The 16,395-nt window shown below is 46.4% G+C and overlaps 1 protein-coding gene across 1 annotated transcript in view; it reads right to left on the bottom strand.

Annotated features, from left to right (window-relative positions):
• LOC147710137 (E3 ubiquitin-protein ligase TRIM69-like) overlaps positions 1–16,395 on the bottom strand; it is a 97,217-nt gene that overhangs the window by 16,090 nt on the left and 64,732 nt on the right. Inside the window, exon 3 of the mRNA XM_086920833.1 lies at positions 13,996–14,229. Within this exon, the coding sequence (XP_086776959.1) occupies positions 13,996–14,229 (234 nt within the window). The remainder of the gene's footprint in view (positions 1–13,995; positions 14,230–16,395) is intronic.

The raw sequence follows: 16,395 nt of genomic DNA, 5'->3' as shown, positions 1-16,395 counted from the left end.
TCGGTTCCTGCCAGCCCTGGTTTTGATCCTGGCCGGCCAATCCCAAGGAGTCCATCCAGTCAGTCGCCTCCGGTGGGTTACCAAACAAGTGCACCATGTAGTCATATTGTACTCGGAGCCTGGCCGGGAACATTAAGCTGTATTTAATGTTGAGGTTTCACAGCCGGCGTTTTACACCCAGGAACCATTCCTTAGATCCTGCACCTTTTTCGTATAGTCTGGTCAGATATGGATGTCCTGGTTTTCTAATCTATGCGTACCATTGGTGCGAATACAGTTCAGGATTGCGTCCCGGTCTCTAAAAGTGAACAGTCGGTCAATCATAGCTCTGGGCGGGGATCCTGGTTTCGGCGGCGGCCCAAGAGATCTAGGAGCACTCTCCACCGTACTCACTATCAGAGCCCCCGGCCTCAGTGTCTTCGATGTTGCACAAGCTACTCCTTCTGCTGGCCAGGACAGCTATTAGGAGCCACCGGCCCTCCAGCCAGCACGGACACTCGGTTCAGTCTTTATACACCTCGCCCCGGACCGCAGCTGGCCCGGTCTTCCGCCGATCCGCGGAGCCAGTGCTTCAGGCCCACTTTTGCGCCTCACGGCCTCGCCAGCACCAGGGGATTCCTTGGGTCTCCTCACCCAATCAACTGAAGCTTCAGTCCTAGGCCACTGTCAGTGTAACCCGTCGTGCAGGCCTCACTGCGTCCCCAGCGCTACGTCCGGGCACTTCCAGCCAGAGTAAAAGCAGGCAGCACAGTACCAGACTCATCAAGGTCTCCTCCATGGCCTCCGGAATCTCACCGGTCGGGCCGTACGCGGCTGTCTCTTTCCTCCTTCACCCCCTCCTGGGGCCTCTCATCAGATTGGCAATGGCGGCAGGACTCTCCCAGGTCCATGGGCTCCTCCACCGCTCGCCAGTAAGCCGGGGCAGTTCACGGCGATCTCCTCCTTTCAAATCAGCATGGGGGCCAACCTTTCAGAAACCTGGGCACTTCCAGCCAGAGTACAAGCAGGCCGCACCACACCGCCAATGCCTAAGCCTTATCCCTGGCCTCCGGAGTCCCACCCGTCGGGCCGTTCGCGGCTGTCTCTTTCCTCCTTCATCACTTTAGCAAACAATGGTGGCGGGACTCGCCAAGATTCACGTGCGCATTGAGCGCCCGACAGAAAGCCTGGGGCAGTTCGCAGCAATCCCCACCTTTCAAGGCAACACGGAGGCCGCCATTTTCAGGGAGCAGGATTCCGACGGGTCTCCAGCGGCCCGTAGCGATGTTCTCCAGTTGCAGGAGAATGTCCTTTAGCACTACCAGGACCCTCGGAATCAGGAGGGTTTCCGCTATCAGTCCGTGCTGTGAAGGTCACCATAACGCAAGGATTTAACAGGATTTCAGCTGTTGGGGCAGGAGCAGTGCAGAAACACGACTAGCCGGCCATGTTGTCAGGCCACGCCCCTGCCTACCATCACTCAACTTCTCTCTCCCCCGCGCCACATACAACAGAGGAGTCGATCTACACAGAATACATGAGCATGCTGCGCCCCCCCCCCTGTCGCTGACTTTTATCATGTGGCTTGGGAGTGCTCAGCTCTGCGCCCCTTTAGGGATGGGGTGGGTCACGAAATCTCCGCAGTGCCAAATCGCCAAATCGATCTGGGTCCCCGGACGACGCTGTCTGGCCTCCTGAAGGAACTGGGGGGCCCACAGGCGGAGAGGATTTTTATAGAGATAGCTTGTCTAGTGGTGAAAAGCGGCATTTTTTGCAAGTAGGAAATAGCCTTCACCCTCCTTGCTACGCTGTGGCGGAGGGGAGTTGACTAGTGTGCACACCAAGAAAAACAGATATACATGGCGAGAGGCGGTCTCTAAAAACACGATAAAATATGGGAGATGTGTTGGGAGTACCATGGGATACAGACGTAAGATCAAGTTGTTTGGGATTACTACTCTATATGTTCATGTGACCCAGAGATGTTACTATTGACAATTGCATCGCAGTGGATGCTTGGATTGGGGAATACAAATATAATAAAATGTGGTTATCATGACTGCCCTGGAGCCAGTGAAATCCTGGTTTGTCACACCACGATAAAGAAAAAACATTAGCCTACTGGGAAGAGATCACCTCCGACTGGTGGGTTCTCTCCATCAGAGTATGGGTAGTACCTTAAACTCATCTAAACCTCAACAAGCCCCTTACCCTGCAAAACACACATCAGGCAGGCATTTCAAAGGCGGTTCAGGGGTTCATCCTTAACAGTGCCATAGAGCCTGTCCCACCCAAGCACCACGGTAAGGGGTGAACTCGCTATTTTTTCTCATTCTCAAAAAAGTTGGGTCAATAAGACCAATACAGGACCAGAGGCCCCTCAACAGCTACATTCGGTCAGTACAATTCCATATTTCTACCCTGCAGAATGTCATCCGACTACTGCAGCAAAGCGACTGCATCACTGCTCTTGATCTGAAGAAGGTTTTCCTTCACATACCCATCCATCCTGCTCATGGACGCTACCTGCGATTCGTGGTAAGTGATCAGCATTATCAGTTCGAAGTACTGATGTTCAGTAACCACAGCTCCACATGTGTTAGCCAAATGCCTAGCTGTGGTGCCAGCCCTCTCAGAAGGGGGTATTCTTGTGTTTCCGATCTCAACAATTGGCTAATAACGGTAACAGGCAAGAATCAGTGCCTAGCACACACTCACACCACCATCCCCCTTCTCCATGTTGAGATTACCATTAACGCCACCAAATGTCATCTTGACCCCACCCCTCCCTTCCGATTCAGCCCTTCTTAAGTGTTGCCCTCAAATCAATTATTGTCAAGACATATCCAGCCAGGTCAGTGTACAAGCTTTCCAGCAGTTACAGCCTCTTTTTCAGGCACATTTTCACTTATCAGTAACAAAATAATGTGTCTCCTAAAGAAGATTGCTTCCCGCATAGCCACTCACATCCGACTACATGCAGGGCCTATTGGCATAATTTTTACAGTCAGAGGGTCACTGTGAAGATTGAGTGTTGACACTAGCTAGCATTTATCGCTCTCTGCAGTGGTCGAACAGTGACAACATGTTGCAGAGCGAGCCCTTCATGGAACTCGTTCTGCAGATGTCCATCACCACAAATACCTCCCTTTCAGCTTCAGGTGGGGAGCACACCGTACAATCTGAGACTTCAGAACTTGTAGTCAACATATCAGTGGAGACTACCCATCAATCACCTCAAAAACAACCCATGGGAAAGGCAGTTTATATTAACTCTGTAGTATCCAAGATTCCATGGGAAAAGGCCAATTAAACTTCTCAACTGGATGGTCAAGTAGCAACGTTAACTCATATGCAAATTAGATTCCAAAAAGATGGGCTTGTGAACTTCTTATATTTCCATTTTGTTCTTATACGGCAGATAAAATATGTTCAGCTCTGATGAAATCTACTTACATGGACAAAACTCGTTGGCTGTGTTTGTTTGTATGAAACAAAGCTTGGTTGTTTTACAGTTTGGTTGGTTCTAGTGGCGGTCAGAACATCTGGGAATGTGCAGAAGGATAAAACAATTGAGATTAAAGGACCTGTGTGGTGTTCTATACTACTACTGCCATTGGACTATTCATCAATCACCTCAAGCTTTTAGCCCTCCTGCTAGCACTCAAGGCCTTCCTTGAGGTCATTAGACCCAAAATGTATTACCTACAGAGGCACGGCACACACTCCCCGCAGCCATAAGAACTAGTGCAGAGTATTTGGCATTGGGCAATTCACTATTGGATACACCTCCTGGTGGAGTACCTCCTAAGAGGGGACAACGACTTTTCAAACCTACTCAGCAGGCTGTAGCAACAAGCCTACAAGTGGGAATACCACTCACAAGTACTATTGCCATACGTTCGTCTTGGAGGTGTGAGGTTTGCCCCCCAACCCCCCAGGTCAACCTCTTTCCCACCGCAAAAATGTCAAACCTCCACCTGCAGGTTTCCACACCTTCAGTAAGTGGATAAGCTCTATTGAGGAACTGGTGAGGGATATTTGCCTATGCTCCTTACGTATGTGGTCAAGAAGCTTGTGCAAACTTTCCTCATCATGGTGGCTCTCACATGGCGAGACCGCTCCGGTTGTTGATCCTTCTCGTGATGTCTGTTGAACCCACAGATAGCTTCCCAATAGGCTATGATCATGGTAAGATCACATACCCAGACCCAAAGCAGGTCAATAAAGCAATTTGGCTCCAGGGGTCTTAGTTTGGTCATCTCAGTCTCTCACAAGCATGGATGGACATCCTCAAGGAAGCATGCAGGCTCACTACGTGCATCTGTTATCCTGCTAACTGGAAAAGGTGCGCCAGCGACTGCATTGGAAACGCTTGAACACTCTTCAACCCAATGTTCAGGATTTTGTTGCTTGCCCACTTCACATACAGATATCAAATTTAGCTTACACTTCCAGATGCCTTCACTTGGATGCCGTTGCACGCTACGTGTAAACAGGGAACACTCTTTTATTAGGATTCCTATGATCTAGGCTTATATGGAGAGGGTCAACCAAGTCATCCCACCTAGAGTTGCTCCTGCCCAGTCAGGACTCTTAATTTTAAACCACTAGACTCGTGCATCTTACATTTTCTTTCCTGGAAGGTTGCTGTCCTGGTCGCACTCAAGTCCCTAAGACAAGTAAGCGAGCTACAGGCTCTCTCCATTTCAGGTCCATAATGACAGTAGTCCTTAGGACCTACCCCAAATTCATATCCCTCTTCCACCTTAATCAAATTATCACACTCCCTGCCTTTTTCTCACAGCCAGAGTCAGTAGCAGATAGGGTGTTACACCACCTTGATGTAAAACACGCTTATATGTTAGTACATAAGGGCCCGTTTTATATCAAGGGTGTGTCATGTGGTCCCAACATTTAAAATACAGATGCCTCATGCGCTCTGTTTGCTACTTTGTGTCTGTTTGAGGCTGTAGGTTAAAAATGAATTAAAAAACGTAAGATCAACTTGATCATGACAATTTTTACTTAGTCCTGTTAGGGTCAATAATTTTATAAAATCCATTCAGATCATTGCCTACATTATATAGGTTGTCATTTTTACAAGTAATGGCTGTGCTCCTTACAGTAGTACATAGGTAAGGGGTCCCAGTTCGGAACCTTTGGAAAGGGAATGTGGATTTGAAAAAAAGTTTCATAAAAAATAAACCAGCGTATTATTTAGATTCACTGTTGTTTAATCACAATGAATCCAGACACAGATTTCATAACAAATAATTGATAGAGTTATATTGTTCCACATACGACAAAACATTTGTGCCCCAGGGTAGGGGAGGGGAAAGGGGAAAGGGGAGGGGGGTTGGTGCAAGGTGAGTGTGAGGGCTTGCTGGGCATATAGGGCAAATTAAGGTGACATATCACATTAGATCATTAGGACTGTGTTGACCTAAAAATGTAGCAACACTTATAACATAAATGTTCAGACAGTTCCATCTTAAGCCATCAAACAAGAAAAACCATTGTAAAATAAATCAACAATCTGGTTAGAAAGCTGGCACAAAAGATGACCGTCGACGTTTCGACCCCACAAATTCTAGGTGTCTGAGCGACCTTAGGGAGGGGTCTTCTTCAGGACAGGAGGGCAGGATGAGGGGGGGCACCGTGATCAGCTGTATCACGATACGGGATTTACATGGTACTCTTTGTGATATGTCACCTTAATTTGAACTTTATTCCCAGCAAGCCCTCACACTCACCTTGCACCAACCCCCCCTCCCCTTTCCCTTCCTTCCCTGGGTGGGGTGGGGGGGGGAAGGGGAGGGGGTTCTGGATTCATTGTGATTAAACAACAGTGAATCTAAATAATATGTTGGTTTATTCTTTATGAAACTTTATTTTTCAACTCAACCTTCCCTTTCCAAAGGTTCCGAACTGGGACCCCTTACCTATGTACTACGTTCCACCCAAGCCCCAGTAACTTTCTTGGGTACACCCTTTTTGGTAACACATGTGCTCCCTACTGGGCACCATTCTATCTTTATAATCCGATTGTCCATAGGAGAAAGCCCCTGAAGTGGATGTAGCTGCTGAATAATTACGACCCTAGACTCTGCTGCCTGTTGCTGGAGGTCAAGTGTGATTCTGATTTGATGTATTAACTTGCCTACTTTGGCAAGTAAGCAGGTGGTGCTTTCTGAAAAGCACCAATCCGAAGCATCCTTGCAGGTTTGAAAGGCCCTTATCCCTTAGGACCAGACATAGCAAACGATAATGATCGCTCGCCATCTTGGGGCAGCAGCATAAAAGATGTAACCATGATTCACTGTGATAGTTGCATAGCCTACACGAAACAGTGTTGTCTTTTCGCGCATATGTAGGGTTGAACTTGGGGATCTTGAGGGCAGGGAGACACAAAAACAGGATTTTCCTTCTAGTCTGAAACCGGGTCTTGCATATAAGGTTGAGCTTTTCCAGGGATATACGAATTGTCAAGTGTCAGTGTAAGGGAATTGTGCCGAAGTCGGGAACGATCCAGTTCAAACTATATTGTCTTGACTTGGCGCTTCACTGCCTTAGCCCAGGCAATATGTGAAATTTCATGTAGGGGCATGCTCTCTGCCTCTTTTTTAAGTGAGTCTATTGCTTGGTCCAGCTTACGAGTGCCATGGGGATCCTGTTGCCCTGAAAATTGTTTTTAAAAAGTATTTTAGAGTAGTTTCAGGGGCTTTAAGCACTCTGATGTAGTATTTTATTAGGTCCTCCTGTAGTGCCAAATCCGTCTGTATAATCAGATTTCAAGCCTTCACCTGGTATTCCTCGCCTATAGTACGATTTTATATGCTTTTATCTGGGCTGCGTTAATGGATTTCTCCAGTGCACTTGGGGAGGCTGGTTGACCGTAGGGGATTGCTGGAATTAATTTTTTCCCTACTTTTTTTAGCGCAGGCTCTACGGATGGACTTGCTAGATGACAGCTTAAACGTCCAAGTGAGAGGATAATTCTATTGATTTTCCAAGTTAGCTCCTTTAGGTGTTTAGCTGCTATTGCCCTTTCTGTTAACCATACCCTTGAATAGTTATAGGATTTAGATGTCCTTATTTGGTGGTCACCCAGCAACCAGGTAGCTTGCTTTTGGTTAGGATGTTTGACAAAGATTATTATCTTTAGCTTATTAATTTGTAGGCTGTTTTCCGCGTTATACTCTGCTAGACTTCAAGGCTCTTTGGAGCCCCACCCTAGTGTGATCCATGATCACTGTACTGTCCGCGTACTGTAGGGTTGCGAGGGTCATCTTAGCCAAAATCGGAGGTACTAGACTGGCATCTTTCAGAACTTGCCCTAGGTCTGCTGTATACAGATTGATTAATAGTGGAGCCAAAACACAGCTCTGCTTTAGACCGGTGTTAGTTTCGATTCTCGAGGTTGCAGTTGTTAGGCTTAGTTGACCCAGACCCATGTCCCCTCGTAAAAGGGCTTTTATCGCTTTTAAGAGGGTTGCTGGAATCCCCCAGGATCAAGTTTGTCCCTAGTCTACCTCGGTTGACTGTCAAAGGCTGTCGAGTAGTCTATAAAACAGCAAAACAGGAGCAGATTGTTTCTCTTTACCGCTTGCTTAGAAAGGTAAGACAGCGCCAAGATGAAGGTTATTATTTAACTCCTATGTTTAAGTAGAGGAGCATTTCGCTGACAAGTATCAGGGTTGTCCTTGCTGAAATTCAAGCCCAGCTGATTCCGGTTTACCTCCTGCATGAGATGGTGCCCAGCTCTACACCAAAACGGGCTCCTTGTAGACACATGCCCACAGGTAATTGGGTAGTTAAATCACACTACAGGGATTCTGGCAGGTTCACCAACCCTAGGTCCACTAGGATATGGAGAGCTGGGTAGGAGCACAAACTAGAACTGTATTTACAAGCAAACATGTAAACGCTTGAATAGTACAATACGATGAATGAACTAGATATTTTTCACCATTCCCTCGCTGTTCCATTGATAGTTGATGCACATGCATTTTATACAAGAATCCCCTTGATCCAATAAATATTGTAATGCCAATCTGAGTATTTCACGTGTTTTCCTTTTGGCATGCATGACCTGCCAAACAAAAAGGTGCCAGGCCTGTTTCCACAATTTCCTTGGGGACTCAGGGTTGTCATGTTCTGAGGTTGCACATTCCACCTGTCACCTGCTTGGGTTAGGGTACAGATGGTACACTGTGAGCTAGCCTGCCCTAAGGACAACATATCCTGATGGTGTGTTTGTGGACTCAGTCTCGCACAGTTTTGATGTTTATGTTGCCCAACAAATGCAGTTTTACTCAGTAAGTAAAAACCGTACGACAGGTGTGTAATGCCCAAGAACCAAGACTTTTTGCATAACACAACAACTTTACATTCTATTTGCCAAACCCAAAAAGGTCACCATTTGTCAAAAGTGTGTACAGCCAGGTGGATTGTTAAGTGCATCCAAACCGGATACCATAAAAGCCAAGAGAAGATTCCCTGATAGACCCCAACCACATTCTAACAAAAAAATAGAAACTGGTATGGCTTTTCTCTGTAACTTTCCTATAGCTGACATTTACAAGACAGCTACATAGTCCACTCCACATACTTTCACTAAACACTATTGTGTGGATGTCATAGCTCACCAACAAACTAAAGATGGTCAAACTGTACTAAGGATGTTGTTTCAAGCATCTGAACCATTCACTGGCAGACAATCACTTAAGTGCTGCTTTACAGTCTATACACAGCATATGTATCTACAGCCGCACATGCTAGGAGAAGAAAATGTAACTTACCGTGTAAGCATCTGCTCATAGCGTGTAGTGCTGTAGATTCACATGTGCCCACACTCCTCCCCAGGAGCAAGTGGCTGTTACAGATTTAGCCTTCTTTATACATTTTCACCATGGTCATCAAAATGTCCTACACACTGCTCTGCCAAATTTCAAGTAAATCTGTACAGTCATTTTTGCGTTATGTCAAATACAATGGTCTATGGAAAATGCATTGTGAGAAAAGTTTTGGGACCACTTTTATCTTTGTTTTAAACTATTGTTCTACTTGTATGAGGGATTGCCCAAATACATCACTACTCTTCTGAAGTTTATTCAGAACGCTGGCATTTGCCTTGTGCCTTCTGCCCCACCTTTCTTCACCCTTCTACAACAATCAAGCCTTCTATAACTTTTTCTTTAGTTACAAATTTTCTTTCCAGTAGGAAGCTGGCTCTCTAATAGTGTACTAAAAATGAAATACACTGTGCAGAGTGAAGTGAACTACCAAATGGTAAAAGGAGGCAAACGCAGTTAATTCGAATGCTTTTTTGTGGTAGTGTGGACAAGCAGTTAGGCTCATCCGAGGGTAGTGCTAAGCATTGGTTGCACTCCACAGATAATGATTTATGAGACACATAAAAGAATGAATTTGAGACAAATTTATAAAAAAATATCGTCTTTTATGGAATTTTTAAAACCAAGGGCACAGATCTACGGCAAATACTTGCGCAGTGACGATTTTTCAAAGTTCAGAAACGACATCACATTTATGCGCAATTAAGCACCATAGAAAGTAATGGGGGAAAGCAGTGAAATGCATAGGAAATCAGGCAATGCTTTCACGGAGTTCACAATCAAGCAATCAGGGGAATTGAAAGCGCGATACTCACCCGTGAGGGTCTCAAGACGCTATAGGCAGGCAGATCTGTTTTGCCGAAGAGCCAGGTCTTGAGGATCTTCCTGAAGGTGTTCAGGGAGGGGGCGCGTCTGATGTCTGCCGGTAGTTCATTCCAGGTCTTAGGTGCAATGTGAGAGAAGGATCTTCCACCTGCTCTGGCTCTGTGGATGCGCGGTGTTTCGGCCAGTGCAGGGTTGGGAGATCGGAGGTTTCTTATGGGTACGTGGAAGTTGATTCTGTCGTTGAGGTATTTGAGTCCTTTGTTGTGTAGGCATTTGTAGGCGTGAGTAAGGGACTCCTTTCTCCACTGGGAGCCAGTGGAGACTTCGTGTTGGCTGATGTGTTTGTGTCGGGGGATGCCAAGGGCGAGTCTGGCAGCAGTGTTCTGTACTGTCTGGAGTTTGTGGAGTAGGGAATTGTTGATGCCTGCAAAGAGTGCATTTCCATAGTCCAGTCTGCTGGTGACGAGTGCGTGAGTGACGGTCTTCCTTGACTCAGGGGGGGGGGGGCACTTGAAGGTCTTGCGGAGGATGCAGTGGGTGTTAAAGCAGCTGGAGGTGACAGCGTTGACCTGTCTGTTCATGGTGAGTGATGAGTCTAATACGATGCTGAGATTTTTGGCGTGGTCTTAGGAAGTAGGTGGGATTCCGAGGGCGGTTGGCCACCAGGTGCTGTCCCATGTAGAAGGGGTGGTACATAGGACGAAGACTTCTGTCTTCTCTGCGTTGAGCTTCAGGCAGCTGTTGGTCATCCAGACTTCGATGTCTTGCATTCCTTTTTGGAAGCTGCATTGGACAGATGTGGGGTCTTTGGTGAGGGAGCGTATGAGCTGGGTGTTGTTGGCATAGGATACGATGTTGAGGCAGTGTTGTCGGACGATGGCTGCGAGGGGGGCCATGTAGATGTTGAAGAGGGTAGGGCTCAGGCATGAACCCCGTGGGACTCCGCAGGTGATTTTCGTGGGGTGGGAGAGGAAGGGTGGGAGTCTGATCCTTTGGTTTCTTCCGGTGAGGAATGATCAGATCCAGTCGAGGGCTGTTCCTTGTATGCCTGCGCCGTGTAGTCTGGCGACTAGTGTGCGGTGGGAGACGGTGTCGAAGGCCACTGATAGGTCGAGTAGGATGAGGGCTGCAGAGTGGCCTTGGTCCAGGAGGGTGTGGATGTCGTCTGTGGTGGCGAGTATGGCAGTCTCTGTGCTGTGGTAGCTTCGGAATCCAGATTGGGACGGGTCGAGGACGGCGTTCTCTTCAATGAATCATGTCAGTTTCCTGTTGACCTTTTTCTCTGCAACTTTGGCTGCGACGGGGAGGAGCGAGATGGGCCGATAGTTCTTGAGGTCGATGGGGTCAGCTTTTAAATTGATGTTGGGACCAGGTCCAAAGTTCCAGCTGTAGAAGTTCGAGATGGTCCGGATCGAGCGGAAGCAGCGTTCTGAAGGTCTTGGAAACTGGTGAGCAAAGACGAAGGAGGCCACTTGAAAACGGACTGCACAGATGGACTTACAGTTATATCCAAGGGGGCTCCTTCGAGGGAGGAGGTCGCAAGGGCCTGGGGACCACAGGAGCACAGCAGGTTAGACTATGCCGGGGCCGGGCGTAGAGTGAACAGGTCAGCTGGGCGGCGTGCATCTTTAGGTCCTCATGGTCAGGAGCAGCCAACTTTAAGGCGTGGTCGCGGGACAGCTAGGCCACTCAGGAAGTAGGTCTAGGGCAGTGGTCATCAAACTTTTTAACGCTGCACCCCCAGTAAAGAAATACAATTTATTTTGCCCCCTCAGATTCTTCAAAATTATTCTATTAAACTGTCAATGTTTAAATATGTCTTGACTAATAAAAACGCAAGACATATTTAAACATTGCAGTTAAATTCACCTGAGGCCCCCCTAGGAGGGCCCGCCCCCAGTTTGAAGACCTCTAGTCTAGGGGGTCTCAAAGTCCCTAAATGGGTGCTTGCTCCGGGTGATTTGGGAGTCCAGAGTAGATGCTTTATCTCAGTGTTTGCAGTTTGGGGACCAGCACCGCAGCTTCGGTAGGTCCTGGTATCATCAAAGCTAATGAAGCAACATATCTGACCCTATGGAACTGTTGTACCTCTTACTTCGGCTCTGCGTCGAGATCGTCGAGTAGCAGCAAGTTGACAAACCAGAATTCACAGGATCGGTGCCTATGGTGTGCAGGGAAATTATACCTTCACTTCAAGGGAGCTTATTGCCGATTTCTTGAAGGCTGAGAGGTGCTTCAGGGTTCTTGGAGTCTTCTCAGGATTCAAGATGACACAGCAGCAGCGATTGTTTAGTCCTTGGAGCAGTTGGCAGGGTTTGCACCGTTTTCTTCTGCAGCGGGGCTTTAGTTCTTTGTCTCTGTTAAAGCGCTGGCTCTGACCCCATGAGGTCAGAAACCTGTCTGGCTGTGGCAGACTGGTGAAAACAAGTCAGCAACCACATCAGTGCTTGGTAGGTTTTAAGGGGCCTCGCTAAAAGGGTGTGCTGTGTGAGTTTATTACTAAATCCCACTCTGGCATCAGTGAGAATGTATTAACACAAGCTGTTTAGGACCAAACAGCTTAGAAACCAGTGAAGCAAGGAAAACTTGTGTTGACAAGTATTCAGCCCATGTACCTTCATGGCTTCCCTGTTCACTTACAACATAACAGAATGGAATGGACATTGTAGAGGTATATCTGCTCATGTTGATGTCCTCGCATAGGATACAGTGCAACCTGCTCAGGGCTAAAGACCTGTAGGTTGGGGTGGCTTACCTTTATCTTATGCAGTGTATGGAGGCCATGCCATGTCGACTCTTTGGTTTTCTCTGCACCAAGACACACTGCCTGCAACGGCAGAGTACATAGCCTTGGTGAGAAGAACTGGGGTGGCATAATCCATGCTGCAGCCCCAGAAGACCCTCTTCGGTACACATGCCCTGGGTACCAGGGGTACCACTTTCTAGGGACATACAAGGGTAGCTGAAGTTGTTCCAATTGCGATAGTGTTTTGGGAAGGAGATCTGCTACTGGGAACCTAGTTAGCAGAGCCCCAGTGCACTTACAGTTCGAAATCACATCAGGGTAAATATGGGGGCTAACCATGCCAAATGAGGCACTTTCTGACACTTTCTTTGTGTTGTTTTTCAATGCTATCATTATCTCAATTCTCTTTACATTGCCTTCTCGCTCTCACATTATGTTCCTCACCGTGCTATGTGTCCTGCTTTTGCTCGTGGGTCATCTACCCCTCAACATCACTGTGCACCTTCACATATCCATCCTCTTGAATTACTGGACACTTTAATGCGGAACAGGCACCCTTACCTGTCAGACCACTCCTACTCTGGCTCATTCAAAGTTTTGCTAAAGAAACATCTGCCTCCCTGCTTTACATCGTAACCATGGATGTCACCCCAGTGCTTTGTTCAGCACTTGTCTTGTAAAGCTTGTTTTTTTACAGCGCTTTAGACAAAAGTTCTATAATAAAATAAATAAACGCAAAGCTACTTTGCTTACAGTGCTCAAATCTGATGTACAACTGTACAACTTACTACTTTACCTGCACCTTGCATGCAGCAACACGTAATTTCAAGTTTGCTGAACTCAACAATTTACTGTCTTAAGCAGTGACTTATCATGCACCCTGAGGGACGAGGTCTGGCTTCAAATACCAGCTTGTACCCAGAGCTCATCACCTTCAGAAACACCTGATCAATGGGACAAGAGCTCTGTCCTGAAAGAACCTGCACTCCAATAAGATCCAAACTCTGCCCTCATAAATCTGCTCTTCTATGAGACAAGAGTCTTTTGTCAAGAAAATGCTTTCATGACAACCCCAGGGCACAGTCTTCAAAAATGAATTCCTCCTGTAGGCAGGCTCAGCCATTACGAACCAACTCAGCCTCAAAGATCAGAGCTCTGCCCTCCAAGGACTAGGTGCTTCCACAACATCAAGGCTCTGCCTTCCAGGACCAGGTAGTCCCATAATATCAAAGCTCAGCCCTCTCCATGATTACCTACAAACGGGTCCCTCAAAAGCCTGCTGCTACCACTCTCAGCAGTTCCAGGAACCTACCAGCAATGTCACTTGCATGGAGGGTATCATGGCCTGCCCATAAAATTCACTGAGAAAAATCTGAGCCAACTGTTGTGAACATCCATTTTATCTAGCTCGCTGTTATCACCCAAACACTGGTCTATTGCCTGCTAGGTTTGTGCTCTGTGACACTGCTGTACATCCTTGCAATGTATTAATACATTAAAGAAATATAAATCAATTGGACTAATAAATGGCTCGCATGGAGCGAGTCTGGATTGTGCATGTTCCCCGATCCAGGCTGCCCATCATACCTGGAGGAAGGAGAGGGTGTCCTCCTGCTGCAGGTTTCTCTCAGCCTCCTGCAGGCCAAGGGAGTGTTTCTTCACTGCATCGCTAAGCTGTACAATACGCTCGTCCAGTGTCTGCCGGATGGCATCTTTCTCCTTGTGCAGCTCTTTCAGCAAGGAGCTCTCCTCCTCATGTAGGAAGGCATGGAGCTTCTCAAATGAGGCCTTAATACGCTCCTCCAGCTCCTGGGTCTTGCTCTGAAGAAACAAGAGTTATGATGACAGAACAGTTATTTCAGGCATACAATGTAAGCAGATGAAAATCTCTGCAGCAAGTTGCGCGCTTCTATTAACCAGGGCTGTAATCACCGACTCCAAGTTTAAAACAGTGAATGCGTCTATCACAGAGAACCCGATCACCCACAAGATGCCATGAGCTAGAAAAAAAGCAATAAGGATGTCCTGAAGCATTCGGGTGCGGTGTTAAGTAGCCCTCTATCTATGAGGCCAAATATACCCCGGTCAATGATATAGCCAACAATAATGAGAAAAATACGATTAACTGGCTTTTCATGTGTCTAAAAATAAGCACTTGGGAGTCACAGGTAATGTAAACTTATATTATGGTAATACTACAGCATAAAACATTTTCAGCAGCTCACTGTAAATAGGCAAAAACGTGTTCATAGATACTGAAGAAATATGCCACAACGAGACAATGACTGTCTCTGCTATGGCAGTGCCACACTTCTTATCATCAAAAGGAGGAACAAGGCTTGCTCACAGGGTTTGGACAAGACAGATCAGAGGTCAAATAGGGAGTGGGTTAATCTCTATGATCAGTGAAAGATGCTGGGCAATCCTATCCACCAATCAGCTGAGCAGTTAAGAGACAAGGTATGTTGCATGCTTTAACTAACTCTTCAGAACAGAGAGAGACAGACACCTAGTGCTCTACAAAGGATAGAACATAGTCAATGCCCTAAGTTACGCGCATGTAGAAGAACAGTATTATGCCTATCCTCATGGCCCGTGGCAAGCATGCTATCAGAGGCACTATTGTTTGGCTAGAGGAATGCTACGAACTATCATGGCTGCAGGATTTCAGAAACTTTAATAATACCATAAACATTTACATTTGGTCAAGACTTCATGACATTCAGAAAATCTCTTTTTTTTTAATCATCATTTGTGCTGGTGTGTGACATAAATCGAGCAAAGAGAAAATCTACACAATACAGTGTGTATAGATTGGAGACTTAAACCATCTGATATTTTTAACGTTTTGTTAGAATAGTAACGTTCCCAACTTTCATTTCTATAAATAGTGTAACCCCATGACATACAGGCTACATATTGTATCAGTCCTTTTTGTATCCCATGACACCCAGGCTACATATTGTATCAGTCCTTTTTGTATCCCATGACACCCAGGCTACGTATTGTATCAGTCCTTTTTGTATCCCATGACACCCAGGCTACGTATTGTATCAGTCCTTTTTGTATCCCATGACACACAGGCTACGTATTGTATCAGTCCTTTTTGTATCCCATGACACACAGGCTACATATTGTATCAGTCCTTTTTGTATCCCATGACACCCAGGCTACGTATTGTATCAGTCCTTTTTGTATCCCATGACACCCAGGCTACATATTGTATCAGTCCTTTTTGTATCCCATGACACACAGGCTACATATTGTATCAGTCCTTTTTGTATCCCATGACACCCAGGCTACATATTGTATCAGTCCTTTTTGTATCCCATGACACACAGGCTACGTATTGTATCAGTCCTTTTTGTATCCCATGACACACGGGCTACGTATTGTATCAGTCCTTTTTGTATCCCATGACACCCAGGCTACGTATTGTATCAGGCCTTTTTGTATCCCATGACACACAGGCTACATATTGTATCAGTCCTTTTTGTATCCCATGACACCCAGGCTACGTATTGTATCAGTCCTTTTTGTATCCCATGACACACAGGCTACGTATTGTATCAGGCCTTTTTGTATCCCATGACACACAGGCTACATATTGTATCAGTCCTTTTTGTATCCCATGACACCCAGGCTACATATTGTATCAGTCCTTTTTGTATCCCATGACACACAGGCTACGTATTGTATCAGTCCTTTTTGTATCCCATGACACCCAGGCTACATATTGTATCAGTCCTTTTTGTATCCCATGACACACAGGCTACATATTGTATCAGGCCTTTTTGTATCCCATGACACACAGGCTACGTATTGTATCAGTCCTTTTTGTATCCCATGACACCCAGGCTACGTATTGTATCAGTCCTTTTTGTATCCCATGACACACAGGCTACGTATTGTATCAGTCCTTTTTGTATCCCATGACACCCAGGCTACGTATTGTATCAGGCCTTTTTGTATCCCATGACACACAGG

Source organism: Lissotriton vulgaris, chromosome 5 (genome assembly GCF_964263255.1).
Source record: "Lissotriton vulgaris chromosome 5, aLisVul1.2, whole genome shotgun sequence".
Taxonomy (NCBI): domain Eukaryota; kingdom Metazoa; phylum Chordata; class Amphibia; order Caudata; family Salamandridae; genus Lissotriton; species Lissotriton vulgaris.
This window is presented reverse-complemented; position numbering and strand designations above follow the sequence as displayed.